The 15,469-nt window shown below is 43.0% G+C and overlaps 1 protein-coding gene across 1 annotated transcript in view; it reads right to left on the bottom strand.

Moving 5' to 3' along the window:
- Positions 1 to 15,469, bottom strand: part of CdGAPr (GTPase-activating protein CdGAPr) — a 46,241-nt gene that overhangs the window by 20,617 nt on the left and 10,155 nt on the right. Inside the window, exons 2-18 of the mRNA XM_076132827.1 lie at positions 15,074 to 15,174; positions 14,802 to 14,878; positions 14,361 to 14,467; positions 13,790 to 13,928; positions 13,240 to 13,390; positions 12,629 to 12,807; positions 12,053 to 12,144; positions 11,356 to 11,413; positions 10,277 to 10,403; positions 9,533 to 9,711; positions 5,521 to 5,731; positions 4,787 to 4,918; positions 3,835 to 3,985; positions 3,004 to 3,093; positions 2,275 to 2,366; positions 1,847 to 1,994; positions 1,100 to 1,160 (exon numbers count right to left, since the gene is read on the bottom strand). Coding sequence (XP_075988942.1) covers positions 1,100 to 1,160; positions 1,847 to 1,994; positions 2,275 to 2,366; positions 3,004 to 3,093; positions 3,835 to 3,985; positions 4,787 to 4,918; positions 5,521 to 5,731; positions 9,533 to 9,711; positions 10,277 to 10,403; positions 11,356 to 11,413; positions 12,053 to 12,144; positions 12,629 to 12,807; positions 13,240 to 13,390; positions 13,790 to 13,928; positions 14,361 to 14,467; positions 14,802 to 14,878; positions 15,074 to 15,174 — 2,095 coding nt within the window. The remainder of the gene's footprint in view (positions 1 to 1,099; positions 1,161 to 1,846; positions 1,995 to 2,274; positions 2,367 to 3,003; positions 3,094 to 3,834; positions 3,986 to 4,786; positions 4,919 to 5,520; positions 5,732 to 9,532; positions 9,712 to 10,276; positions 10,404 to 11,355; positions 11,414 to 12,052; positions 12,145 to 12,628; positions 12,808 to 13,239; positions 13,391 to 13,789; positions 13,929 to 14,360; positions 14,468 to 14,801; positions 14,879 to 15,073; positions 15,175 to 15,469) is intronic.

Raw genomic sequence — 15,469 nt, 5'->3', positions numbered from 1 at the left:
TTTAACTATCATAGATTACCATAATAAAATCACAAAATTTAATTTACTTTGTTAAGTAAGAAGATGATTTTCTTTACCGTAATAATATTCCGCCCGCATACATACAAACATACAAAAACAAGGAAAAAATATGTGTATTCCGAAGCTGAACAAAAAAAGTAGTAAAAGAATTGGTTTCATACCTCAGAGATTAAAGAAGAGTGCTTCAGTATTCGAGCAAAATCTACGTAAAAAAAATTCATACTAGAAAAAGACTGAAAGAAGGTTTCGCTAGTTTTTAACAAGGAATCGAATTGCTAGTAGAATAAAAAAAACAATATTGCCACGAAAAATCTATGATTGCCACATCATGAAGAACTAAGCCATAGGTTCCCAAACTTTTGAGGATCACCTATTACAAGAGGAGCAAAATCCAACATTTAGTAGTTATGATCTACACTAATACTAATATTATAAAGCTGAAGAGTTTGTTTGTTTGAACGCGCTTATCTCAGGAACTACTGATCCGATTGGAAAAATTCTTTCAGTGTTAGATAGTCCATTTATCGAGGATGGCTATAGGTTATATAACATCACGCTACGACCAATAGGAGCGGAGTAGCAACGAAAAATGTTACAGAAACGGGTAAAATTTTGACCCATTCTCTCTTATGTGACGCAAGCGAAGTTGCGCGAGTCAGCTATGGATATATAAAACTGAAAAGTTTGTTTATATGTTTGAAGGCGCTCATGCACTTTTAATTCAAATTGAAATAGATATGTTATGTTAAATAGTCCATTTATTAACGGAAAAAACTTAAGTCAGTGTATCTTTATATATATAATTCTTCTGTAAGTGTGTATGTCACTGAACTCCTCCTAAACGACTGGACCGATTTTGATGAAATTTTTAGTGTGTGTTCAAGGGGATCTGAGAATGGTTTAGATTCACAATTTTGTCCTCTGGACAATGATTTTTTAATTATTTTTTTTAATTTATTAGACAGGATAACGTCTGTCGGGTCCGCTAGTTTATTATAGTTATTTGACGTGTCAAGTGACCGTTGTATATAGTAATAGTAATTAGTATGTTAGTAAGTATACAAGTTAGTTCACCTACCTGGCACTGGTAAGTCTAGGACGGTGTGGTACTGAGGTAGATTGTTCGGGCCGCTGCCAACCTGCGAACAATAAAATGTAGAAATTAGTTTTTTTATGAACTAGAGGTCGTCCGCGTGGAACCCTTCCCGTGTAGATCCCTGTAAATCCCAATAGCATTTTGTCTCGGAAATTTATCTAGGGATCTCATGATCAGTAGTCGATTACACTACTGATTGCGCTATATAAGTAGTGAGAGTCAGTGTATGATATTGTAAAATAACTGAAATATGTTTAGTACTAAAACAAAATAGTTTTGTGGGGATATTTAAGTATATGTATACTTGTAGTAAATTTGTAATATTTGACTAATGACTGCCTTCGTGGCGCAGTGGCTTGGGTTAACATGCCGCTACCATTGCATCGGGAGGTCGTGGGTTCGATTCCCACACGGGACACTTATTAGCGCGATACACAAATAATTGCTTCGGGTCTGGTTGTACTTTGTGTCCGTTGTTTGTATGGTTGTAAAAATCCCAGCGACACAAGAGCAAGTGTTAGTGCGGGAGTTGTCTTATAAAAACAAAAAAAAATGTCTAACTTAAACTTAGTACGTCAGACTTTCGTGTACTGTATTTTACGGGATATAAAAGTAGGTATATTCCCAGTTCCCTCTACGCTGCCACAACGGGGTGACACTGGGAATTATTTTCCCACTTTTATTCCCAGTTGTTTTTATCGAAATAAATATATTTGTGTCATCAATTACCTCGATGTACTTGGGCCGCAGGTGCGAGGAGGGTCTCAGCTGCTGCTCGGCCGCGGCCGCGATAGCTCCGGACGGTGGCGGCAGGCGCGCCGAGCTGCAGGGCGCCGGGCCCGCGCCCGACGTGCCACGACGACGGGCCTCCTCCAGGCTGGGGGATCATATATTATTACTTACGTTATTGCAGATAAAACAATTACTTAACAAATCTTGCGGATTCGCCAATAACCAGAATTAAATTCACAAAAATATTGTAGATTACGATTAATAACATGAAATAAAATACAATCGGGTTATCTAATTTTCATATGACAATTCACTGCAGATTTGACCACCTTTGGACAAACATCAAAATAACTAACAGAACTTCTAACTCTATCAAACATATAACTATCTCTTCTTCTATAGAATATTTAATATTGTGTTTTTACCTCAATAACTTAGTAGGTGGGTTGATGGGCAAACTCTTGGGACGTCTACAGGACTCATTGCCACGTAGCTCGACTTGCGATTCACAACGCTCCTGCAAATAATTATAAAACATTTAACTAAAACACAAATATGGTGATAGCTGCAATTTTTTTTCAATTTCTATTTGAAATATCCTCGATAGTAAATCAGTCCAGTTACATGCCCGGTATAAGTAAGAAACTCGTATCTTATTCTATAAAATCATGATTTGTAAATCAAGAAAAATGCACCCCAAAACCTTACGACCTCAGATATAATAAATCTTTACAAATAATATTAAATAAAAATGAATTACCGATGCGTAACTATTGAACAACCAAACCGGAATTGTTTTTTTATATACTTGTAACTGCCAGAACAAATTTTGTACGGGATCGATGGGATCAAAATTCCCATGGGAATGGAATTGACGGGATAAACTGTACTATACTCGGATGAAGACAGGCCCGTTACAAACGTGCTCACTACGTCATTATCAAAAAAATGAAATGCATGTGACTATGTGTAGCGAGCGAGAGACTCCGATATAATGACATGACTTCGTTCGTACGTTAAAAATGGCTCATATACAAATTTGTTCCCAATTTCTTTTTAACCGACTTTAAAAAAGAAGGAGGTTCTCAATTCGACTGTATGTTTTTTTTTATTTTGTAAAAAATATGCTATTAAACTTGCTATTAGAATGTTACCTGTTCTAAAGACTCAGGTCCGGAGTCAGCGCCTTGCTCCTCAGCGAATAGTTCTTCAGCATAGCATATAAGGAATTCGGTTACCACCGCCTGAAAAACAAATTAATACATTAAAAACTTATTATATATGTACGTAGATCTTTCAGCTTTCAAACAAGAACCGTCGACTTTTGTTTCAACGTGGTTGCTGAGCAGTCGATAAAATACGACATTAAAATATTTTCTTTGATATATTTTATTTTGAGTTGAGGCGCCCATAGCCAGTTGCACTCACCGGTCAGTAAACGATCTGTGGGTGAAGCAACCGTTGGCGCGGTTATTCTATAGATGGGTGACCGCATAGTGGTATTTGAGCTAGGCGTCTCCGTGTTTCGGAGGGTACGTAAAAAGTTGGTCCCGGTGGTTGTCAACTAAGAGATCACTCGTTAAGCCAGGTCAAAGGCTTTTCGGGCGGCTTGAACAACTTTGACACTAGTCTAGACACTACACTAGTAGTAGACCATCTATGGAGTGACCGCGGCAAGGTTTGCTTAACCCACAGATCGTTTACCGACCGGTGAGCGCAACTGGCTATGGGCGCTTCGTTTTTATAGTATACTAGCTGTTACCCGCGACTTTGTCCGCCACCTGAATTTTCCCATGGGCATGCGTCATTTTCCCGGTGTAAAAAGTAGCCTATGTCCTTTCTCGGGTATCAAAATATCTCCATACCAAATTTCATGCAGATTGGTTCAGTAGTTTAGGCGTGATTGAATAACAGACAGACAGACAGACAGACAGAGTTACTTTCGCATTTATAATATTAGTATAGATATAGATTTTGTGTCGTACCTGTACAGCAACTCCTTGCAGGGCGTGTTGTGGTCTTGGTGCTCGCAGCAGGTTGGGCGCCCACACGATGGCCATGTTGCGCGCCGTCATGCCGGTCTGCTCGCCCAGCAGCGACACGCGGCGCAGGTGACGCATGAGATAGGCCAGCGTCCTGGAATGTACAACATTGGGTTAAATTGAGGTCACAGATACTATTCGAAGTTAACGCCTTTTCATAATCAATTGTTTTATTTCTTTCTTATCAATTTTCTTTGTTGTAAAATGTCGGTCGAAGTATGATACAAGAATATAAGGCATGCTCTAATCCGTGTCAAAATGGAATTAATATATGTATAAAGGTCATAAAGGAACACCCATAATAATTATGAAATTTCGTGTTTACGAAACATGATACACCCTCTGCCTAGCACATTTACAGCACAACATAGCTCAGAAGTCTATTCACATATCATTACTTAACGAATGTAAAAACAATACCATATACTCTAACTACAGATTCCCTCAGTGGCGTAGTAGTTAAATTATGTTACTCAGAAAAACATTCAAAAATATCGAAACTTAACTTTAAACTTTAGTATGCTTTTTTGAAAATTCTAGTACCACAATTTTTAAAGAAAATACAGGCATTTGAAAAATTACAACCTTATAACTTTTTAAACTCTCGCGTTGCATGTTTAATGTATAATAGAATACGGGAATTAAGCTATTAATACTCAGGCATTTTAAGGTAAAATGCGTGTTCGCGTTAATACCCGTATTCTATTATTCATTAAATTACAACTTTATTCTTTATTTTGTTATGTTATTAAACACTCATTTTCCAATAGCACTACACACAGACTAGCACTTAAAGATTTTAAACTCTCGCGACACGCCCTTATTGATCAGTTCTGTTACATAAAAATTAAGACTGCGTACGCAATAAATAGTAAATTGATTAAATTATTATTACCTGTAATGCGGCGGCGGTAGTTTGACGACGGTATCTCTGACCGCTTTCAGTCGAGACGACTCGTCGCCTTGTTGTACGGCGCTCACGAAACTTTCGTACAACTGGTATGTACACAGCGGGTTTGGCAGCTCCCTGGAAATATAAATAAACTTGGTTATAAAACTATTTCTATATTATAGTGATAGTGATCCGTAAAGAGAGAAAATGTTTTAAAATAGTAGTTGGAACTGTTATTTCATTTTGCGACTGTCAGTGTTATTAAAATACATATGTCGCTAAAGTTATAACTTAAAGTTTAAAGTTATAACTTTAGCGACTTTAAACATTTAAGTTATAACTTAAGAGACATATTTTATATGACCCGCGCAACTTCGCTTGCGTCACATAAGAGAGAGATTTCCCCGATTTTGTAACATTTTTCGTTGCTTCTCCGTTCCTAATGGCCGTAGCGTGATGTTATAATAGCCTAAACCCTGCCTCAATAAATGGTCTATTAAATACAAAAAGATTTTTTCAATTCGAACCAGTAGTTCCTGAGATTAGCGCGTTCAAACAAACAAACAAACTCTTCAGCTTTATAATATTAGTATTGATGCACACCGAATCATACAGAATGCTTCCATTCTGTATGTAGTTTACATAGAAACCTCACGCTTAATACCAGTAGTCCAGTGTATGTAGAAGATCTGGATCTGTCATGCTACTATCCATTACTGCTGCTAATGACAATGTACCTGAAGTAGCACTTAAGCAGCGAGGGTACAGCGTGAGGGTCTCTCGCCAGCAGCCCGGCCAGTGGGGGGGCGGTCAGGTCGGGGGGGGAGCCCGCGTCGAAGGCGGCCCGGAGCCGCTGTGTGAGGCCAGCTCCACCTGACAGACGGTACACGCCGTCTACCGCTCCTCGAGCCTCGATGATGCTGGCACATGCCACCAGGACTTGTGGTACTGGAATGGATAACAGGAAATTGTGAGAATGTATTCAAATCCTATTAAGCATTATTTTATGAATCAAACTCGCTAAGTTATATAATTATACTTATTTTTTTTAGTAACAAAGCAATATCTCAATCAAGACATTGTATATAACTAGCTGAAAATAAGGTGTTCACTTTTTAAAACGATTTGGGACATTTTTGTAAACAACCACCTTTAATAAAACTCTTGCGCTTTTTAGCCACACTTGGCTTTATAAATACATGAGCGAGAAAAGGACAACAACAGCTTTAACTGTAGTCTTAGCCGAGAGCCTTATATGCAAGATTCACGGAGGTATACAACATTCAGAATTTAGAACATTTGTGACCTATTTGCTACAGCAACATTATTTGAGAAATACACAAAATTATTTATTTAAATCTAGACAAACTTTACATGCCAAGGCTCTCTACTAAATTAACGAAATTTTGTTAAAGACGTCACCCATTATAATGATATTATTACTACAAGTATATGAGACCAATTAGACCAATATTATATATTACGCCTGAACTTTTTGATAAAATACCGTGCTATCAAGCTCCGAATTGGGGCTGGAATATCCCTTGGGTCTGATCCAGCACACAAACAACAAGCGTCATACTAACAGTGGCTACCTTGGTGTCCGCAGTTGAGCAGGTGCTCGCCCAGGTCACAGCCGAACACTCTCTCTCGCAGAATACCTTGCTGCTTGAGACTGCGCCGGGAGGGCCGCGACAGTATGAACGAGTCGTACCCTCGCCCCAGCACACAAACAACAAGCGTCATACTAACAGTGGCTACCTTGGTGTCCGCAGTTGAGCAGGTGCTCGCCCAGGTCACAGCCGAACACTCTCTCTCGCAGAATACCTTGCTGCTTGAGACTGCGCCGGGAGGGCCGCGACAGTATGAACGAGTCGTACCCTCGCCCCAGCACACAAACAACAAGCGTCATACTAACAGTGGCTACCTTGGTGTCCGCAGTTGAGCAGGTGCTCGCCCAGGTCACAGCCGAACACTCTCTCTCGCAGAATACCTTGCTGCTTGAGACTGCGCCGGGAGGGCCGCGACAGTATGAACGAGTCGTACCCTCGCCCCAGCACACAAACAACAAGCGTCATACTAACAGTGGCTACCTTGGTGTCCGCAGTTGAGCAGGTGCTCGCCCAGGTCACAGCCGAACACTCTCTCTCGCAGAATACCTTGCTGCTTGAGACTGCGCCGGGAGGGCCGCGACAGTATGAACGAGTCGTACCCTCGCCCCAGCACACAAACAACAAGCGTCATACTAACAGTGGCTACCTTGGTGTCCGCAGTTGAGCAGGTGCTCGCCCAGGTCACAGCCGAACACTCTCTCTCGCAGAATACCTTGCTGCTTGAGACTGCGCCGGGAGGGCCGCGACAGTATGAACGAGTCGTACCCTCGCCCCAGCACACAAACAACAAGCGTCATACTAACAGTGGCTACCTTGGTGTCCGCAGTTGAGCAGGTGCTCGCCCAGGTCACAGCCGAACACTCTCTCTCGCAGAATACCTTGCTGCTTGAGACTGCGCCGGGAGGGCCGCGACAGTATGAACGAGTCGTACCCTCGCCCCAGCACACAAACAACAAGCGTCATACTAACAGTGGCTACCTTGGTGTCCGCAGTTGAGCAGGTGCTCGCCCAGGTCACAGCCGAACACTCTCTCTCGCAGAATACCTTGCTGCTTGAGACTGCGCCGGGAGGGCCGCGACAGTATGAACGAGTCGTACCCTCGCCCCAGCACACAAACAACAAGCGTCATACTAACAGTGGCTACCTTGGTGTCCGCAGTTGAGCAGGTGCTCGCCCAGGTCACAGCCGAACACTCTCTCTCGCAGAATACCTTGCTGCTTGAGACTGCGCCGGGAGGGCCGCGACAGTATGAACGAGTCGTACCCTCGCCCCAGCACACAAACAACAAGCGTCATACTAACAGTGGCTACCTTGGTGTCCGCAGTTGAGCAGGTGCTCGCCCAGGTCACAGCCGAACACTCTCTCTCGCAGAATACCTTGCTGCTTGAGACTGCGCCGGGAGGGCCGCGACAGTATGAACGAGTCGTACCCTCGCCCCAGCACACAAACAACAAGCGTCATACTAACAGTGGCTACCTTGGTGTCCGCAGTTGAGCAGGTGCTCGCCCAGGTCACAGCCGAACACTCTCTCTCGCAGAATACCTTGCTGCTTGAGACTGCGCCGGGAGGGCCGCGACAGTATGAACGAGTCGTACCCTCGCCCCAGCACACAAACAACAAGCGTCATACTAACAGTGGCTACCTTGGTGTCCGCAGTTGAGCAGGTGCTCGCCCAGGTCACAGCCGAACACTCTCTCTCGCAGAATACCTTGCTGCTTGAGACTGCGCCGGGAGGGCCGCGACAGTATGAACGAGTCGTACCCTCGCCCCAGCACACAAACAACAAGCGTCATACTAACAGTGGCTACCTTGGTGTCCGCAGTTGAGCAGGTGCTCGCCCAGGTCACAGCCGAACACTCTCTCTCGCAGAATACCTTGCTGCTTGAGACTGCGCCGGGAGGGCCGCGACAGTATGAACGAGTCGTACCCTCGCCCCAGCACACAAACAACAAGCGTCATACTAACAGTGGCTACCTTGGTGTCCGCAGTTGAGCAGGTGCTCGCCCAGGTCACAGCCGAACACTCTCTCTCGCAGAATACCTTGCTGCTTGAGACTGCGCCGGGAGGGCCGCGACAGTATGAACGAGTCGTACCCTCGCCCCAGCACACAAACAACAAGCGTCATACTAACAGTGGCTACCTTGGTGTCCGCAGTTGAGCAGGTGCTCGCCCAGGTCACAGCCGAACACTCTCTCTCGCAGAATACCTTGCTGCTTGAGACTGCGCCGGGAGGGCCGCGACAGTATGAACGAGTCGTACCCTCGCCCCAGCACACAAACAACAAGCGTCATACTAACAGTGGCTACCTTGGTGTCCGCAGTTGAGCAGGTGCTCGCCCAGGTCACAGCCGAACACTCTCTCTCGCAGAATACCTTGCTGCTTGAGACTGCGCCGGGAGGGCCGCGACAGTATGAACGAGTCGTACCCTCGCCCCAGCACACAAACAACAAGCGTCATACTAACAGTGGCTACCTTGGTGTCCGCAGTTGAGCAGGTGCTCGCCCAGGTCACAGCCGAACACTCTCTCTCGCAGAATACCTTGCTGCTTGAGACTGCGCCGGGAGGGCCGCGACAGTATGAACGAGTCGTACCCTCGCCCCAGCACACAAACAACAAGCGTCATACTAACAGTGGCTACCTTGGTGTCCGCAGTTGAGCAGGTGCTCGCCCAGGTCACAGCCGAACACTCTCTCTCGCAGAATACCTTGCTGCTTGAGACTGCGCCGGGAGGGCCGCGACAGTATGAACGAGTCGTACCCTCGCCCCAGCACACAAACAACAAGCGTCATACTAACAGTGGCTACCTTGGTGTCCGCAGTTGAGCAGGTGCTCGCCCAGGTCACAGCCGAACACTCTCTCTCGCAGAATACCTTGCTGCTTGAGACTGCGCCGGGAGGGCCGCGACAGTATGAACGAGTCGTACCCTCGCCCCAGCACACAAACAACAAGCGTCATACTAACAGTGGCTACCTTGGTGTCCGCAGTTGAGCAGGTGCTCGCCCAGGTCACAGCCGAACACTCTCTCTCGCAGAATACCTTGCTGCTTGAGACTGCGCCGGGAGGGCCGCGACAGTATGAACGAGTCGTACCCTCGCCCCAGCACACAAACAACAAGCGTCATACTAACAGTGGCTACCTTGGTGTCCGCAGTTGAGCAGGTGCTCGCCCAGGTCACAGCCGAACACTCTCTCTCGCAGAATACCTTGCTGCTTGAGACTGCGCCGGGAGGGCCGCGACAGTATGAACGAGCGGAACAGGGAGATCAGCTTGCCGTGCTTGCGGAGGACTGGTTTTATTGGAGCCACTGCTACTGAGCTGTGGAAGATATAAAGATAAATTAGTTTAGTTTTAAGTGTAAGCAGAGAATGTCTGGCCAATGCATACTACACACATATTTGGTTTGGCACTTTCAGTTCGGTTATATTAATTATCGAACAACAAAACTGACTCGAGCTACTTGTTCAGCGCTTGCTGAATGTTTATTCAGTTTTGCGGATGGTTAGGCCGATTATGTGTATAGCAGGCTCAAGAAAGTGAGCTTATTGCTTAAGATTTTAGGCAAGCGTTTTTTTGTCCGGTGAATTGCCAGGGACAGGAAAAACGACTGTACCTGCTCTCTGAGGCATGGCGTATGTTTCAGCCAATCGCTGAAACATACCTAAGATTCGACCCGAGATTCGAACCCGAAATCTTTGTTGCTGTTGCATTCACATACACTACCGATGCTCCACAGGTACAATCAATACACAACTTTGTAAAATAAGCTTGTATAAACGTTTCATCAAGAATTTAAAAAAAAAGTTTTACATCAAAATTAGTCTCTTAATGAAAACTTCCACGTTTTACACAAAACCTTCAACGGGGAATCGAATGCACATACCCAACAATAGGCGGCGGCTGCGTCATGTGCCTGGGCACCTTGTCTCCGATGACGGCCACGCAGTGGTGCGGGAAGAACCCCACGCGGAAGCCGCGCTTGCCGCGCCACCACAGCGACTCCGCCGGCCCTGACGGACGGACCACTTGTAAGCGTTAATATATATTTGTACACACATACACATTAGCTACAACTACTATATACTATAGTTAGGCCATTTCAAACGTGCGAACTAACAGTTTCTGAGGTACATTTAGCGGTAGTATATCTATTCAATAGTGTCAAATCTCATATAAAAAAATGTTATTGAATAGATAAACTACCGCTAAATGTACCTCAGAAACCGGGGGTAAGTCATATATCGAAGTCTTTCGTTCGCACTTACACATTGTCACATTCATATTAGGTCGGGGAAAAGTCTTTTCGCATTATAGTATGTATGAACTTGTAATAAAATCTCTTTGGCTTCAACAATCACAAATAAGTATACAGTTCATTAGGTTTTTTTCAGTGAGCTCGTGAGGTACCCAAATATCGAGCTTTTTGTGTAGAGAAAATATTTTATTACAAGTTCATACATACTGTAATGCGAAAAGACTTTTTCCACGACCTCATATGATTGTTTTGATTATAACGTAGTGAGCACGTTTGTAACAGCCTGAATAACATACATTCTAAAAAAAGCAGTAAAAGAAATTCAAAAGGATACTACATCTTGTGAGATATAAAAAAGAATCGTCAAATTAGTTAATAGGTGCAAAACTCAAGAACGGCTCAACCAATTAAACTTATTGTTTTAGTTTTGATGCATTTCGTAGGAGTTAATGGTTTATTTTAAATTGATTTATTCTTAGCATCTTCACCGCGAATTCACTAGGTTGCGTTGGGTCTTAAATAATATCCAAAAAAGCTAAAAAAATACCATATTATAAAAGCCTATAAACAATCTTTAAAAGCTGTGCATTTCACTACTAGAAATGTAGTATTTAACTACATAATGCTTATTATCTACAACTACATTTATATCTATAATAACTAATACTATTACTATTATATTATATAAATAATACAGTGTTATTTACCTGGCATGTCGATTATAGATATCATGTCGCCCACTTCGAAACTGATTTCATCGCGAGCCTGTAAGGAAAAATATAAAATTTTAAACACATACAATATACATACATTATATCGCGTCCGTTATACATGAAGGTGTAGGCAAATAAAGAAGTAACAATACGCTCTTTCTAAAATTTAACACTTAGTCAAATATCACATTATACTGAAACCACGGTTACAATGCACCGAAACATCAAGCCAAAGTCAAAGTGTATTTATTGTGGATCACAGGTACAAAATAGATGGCACAATTAAACCAATAGTGATCAGCCATGTCCCGCCAGTGAGGCATACAATAAGATTATTAAAGTGAATCTGATTTAGCCACTAAGTAAATATTCTTTTATAATCCACCACTAAGACAGAAATATAGGGGATGACAGTTTGTATGGAAGTTCATAATTCTCAAAACCTTCGAAGCAAGAAAATTCGTGTTTTTCATTTAAAAAGAAAATTAATGCGTATTTCAATGTTTTTAAACAAAGAGGAGTTAAGATGGGGAATAAATATTACAATAGTATTTTGTTTATATTCAAATTTAGGGTGCGGAATTTTGTGACGAGTCCTCAATTAGGAATAAATAAATATATGTTTTTAGAAAATTATTACCTAGCAGGTTACAATTGAATAGTTTATAAGTATTAATTGTAAACAGTTTACCTGTGAGACATATTTTCTGACAGAGTAGGCAGCGGCCACGGCTGGCGTGTTGATCGATGAGGAATCTTCGTTAGCCACTAGTAGCTTGTGACCTGTTCATAAAACAAATACATTATGATTAACAACTTTATATTCAAACACTGGTTTAAAATGAAGATAATCTACATCAAACAATCCTAGTTTCCCTATAAACCAGCGTTCAATCAAGCTCTAGTTTAACCAATCGAATTTGATTTTCGACTCGATACTGTCGGGAGTAATCCTGCAGACCAAAGGCAATCGTTTATGGACATTTAAATAATAAATATCATTGGACAACTCACACACGGTCATTTGATTCCAAACTAAGCAGAGCTTGTACTATGGTAACCAGATAACTGATAAACATACTTATATACTTCTAAATACATACTCTTGCTCATTACACAAAGATTTGTCCCTGGTGGGATTCAAACCCACCACACGCGACGCTATGGTTATTGCGGCGAGGTGATCACTCTAACCACTGCGCCAAACATGCATTTGAACCCTTAATACCACCATAGACCAGATTCAGGTAAAGTTACCCCAACATACCTTTATTATCCATCTGCAGCCAGTTGAGCACGGGTCCGCAGTTGATGGAGTCGTCAGCGATGATGGACAGGTGGTGCACGTAGTCGGAGATCAGCCGCGTGTACTCCAGCGAGCCCGTGGCGCGGGGTAACGCCGTGCGCAGGTTTGGCAGACCTGATACTTTGCGGTCGTAGATACACCTGAGAAAACATTGAAAGATAAGTTTGGAATTAATAATATGTATTTTTTTTATTAAAAGACAACTCCCGCACTAACAATAATGCTATTGTTTCACGGGGATTTTTACAAGCAGCGGCCACAAAGTACATCTAGAGCTGAAACAGTTATTTATGGATCGCACAAATAATTGCTCCGTGAGGGAATCGAACCCACGATCTCCAGACCGCCATACCACAGCGGAGACAGTCTAGTCTAAATAAAAAAAAATGAAAATTTAATCGGTTGATATCTCATTTTATATTATTCCCAGAGTTATAGAGGACATTATTTATGTTACATATTTTTTACGCAAAAATAGTAATCATGTAAAACCCTCTAGCTAAATTTAAAGTAAGGAGTAGGGTTTGTGTCTGGTGGGATTCGAAGCCCTAGCTATGGTGGTGTAGGTGTACCTGTGCAGCATATCGTCGAGGTGCAGGAAGTGGTCCCGGTTCCTGGTGAGGGTCCAGGCGCGCACGTCCTGCGCCTCGGCCCAGGACGCCGCCAGCGCGCGCGCCCCGGCCTCGCCCGACACGTGCGACTGCACCGACAGGCAGATCCAACCTGCGACACATACATGTATATAACATCAACCAGCCTAGACATTCTTCCAACTATGTTGGAGTCGGCTTCCAGTCTCACCGGATGCAGCTGAATATCAGTGTTTTGCATGAAGCGACTGCCTATCTGACCTCCGCAACCCAGTTATCTGGGATACACGGTAAGCCTGGGTGTCAGACTTTCAAGCTTCTGTGACAGCTGAGACCCACAAATCAAATTACGTGCTTTTCGAAACACGAAGGAACTCGATATGTATAAAAAGGTCACCCATCCACGGAACAGTCAGGAGACGGTCACCGTAACACGGAGAGGTCTGGCACAGGACCGACGGCTTTACGTGCTCTCTGACACTGACAGTCTACCTAAGTTGCAGAGGTATAACGTTGTATTTCTTTCCCTTACCTTCGTCCAACGTGTCCTGACACTTGTCCTCACAATTGACAGTCTCTATGCTGAGGCCGCCGAGCGACACTCGCTCGTAGTGGAAGTGCGCGCACTCCTCCAGCTTCGGGAAACGACACGTCGGGAGAGGTGGTACTGGCTGAAATGATAATCAGATAAATTAATTAAATCCATACTAATATTATAAATGCGAAAGTAACTCTGTCTGTCTGTCTGTTACTCAATTACGCCTAAACTACTGAACCAATTTGCATGAAATTTGATATGGAGATATTTCAATACCCGAGAAAGGACATAGGCTACTTTTAACCCCGGGAAAAAATGAAAAATGGGAAAATTCAGGTGGCGGACGAAGTTGCGGCTAAAAGCTAGTCTGCTATAAATATGAAGAAATTGAGATTAAATCCTGTATGAGTTATAAGTTTCTAAACAATTCTCGGAAGATGGATGACAATATTATGAATTGACGCGAGAAAAAGTTATAGCGCCTCAAAAAGATCGTAGCTCTGTTTGACTAATGAACAAAGGGAGATCTCCTGTACTTATATTGTATGTTTGTATGTAAACTTACCGAATCATCAGCATCGTAGTTGCCTGAGGCGGAGGGCGCCGACTGGCTCATGGCGGAGCTCTGTGACGTCACGGGAGTGACCGTCAGCGCCGTCAGAGATATTGAGCCTGGAACATGAGCAACAAATATATTAATACATAAACTTAGATCTAATCGGGATGCGTGTTCGTTAGTGCACGTTTGTGTACGTGCGCGTATGAGTACGTGCCTGTGAACCTATAAGTGCTATTAGAACTTTTTTTTTTATTAATTAAAGCTCATCTTTAGTTTCCTCTTTTTGTAAATGTGTATTACGTTGCGAGACCTTTTATTTAATCATAGTTTCCTTGTAGTTTTGTTTATGTACTACGACTGTACATGAAGTTTAAATAAATTAATAAACCATATTTGATGAATCTGAGCCTACATTTTTTAAGTAACCTAATAGAAAGGATTACTCACCAGGCGTTTCCCTCTTGTTCTCCTGGTCATTGGATGCTCTGGTCGAACTGCGCGAGTCAGAACTGAACCGCACTGATCTGGAAATAGCAATACAATGTATTACATCTTACTTTTCAAATATATTTATTAAAATATCTGAAAGCACTTCATCGCTAAATCAAGTGACAACTTTAAAAAGTCATCAGAGTATGACGTAGGTCTTAGACCCTCGACCATCATGAGTTAAAATTATTATTTACTACATATATAATGAGATATAAATAATATGTTACCTGTGAAAACTGGCGCATTGTGCCATGCCGTCCTTGTCAGGCTCGGCGAAGGCGCGAGCCGCGAGCGACTGGCAAGACATCACCGATCCGTGGGGGGAGCCCTGCAAACAAACAAACATATAATATTAAAACAAGTTAACAAAATACTTTGCTTCGTTTTATCCTTAGTGGGTAGGTGTGTGGTCAACCTAGTGTCGTTGTTCAGCCGCCCGGAAGGCTTTGACGTGGCTTAAAGACTGTTATCTTAATTGACAACAACGGAGACCGACATTTTACGTACCCTCCGAAGCACGCAGTAGTAGTAGCAAATACCACTATGCGGTCACCCATCTATGAAATGACCGCGCCAAGGTTTGCTTAACCCACAGATCGTTTACCGATCGGTGAGCGCAACTG

Source organism: Anticarsia gemmatalis, chromosome 28, assembly GCF_050436995.1.
Source record: "Anticarsia gemmatalis isolate Benzon Research Colony breed Stoneville strain chromosome 28, ilAntGemm2 primary, whole genome shotgun sequence".
Classification (NCBI taxonomy): domain Eukaryota; kingdom Metazoa; phylum Arthropoda; class Insecta; order Lepidoptera; family Erebidae; genus Anticarsia; species Anticarsia gemmatalis.
The sequence above is the reverse complement of the archived record's forward strand: the minus strand, read 5'-3'. Positions and strand labels throughout refer to the sequence as shown.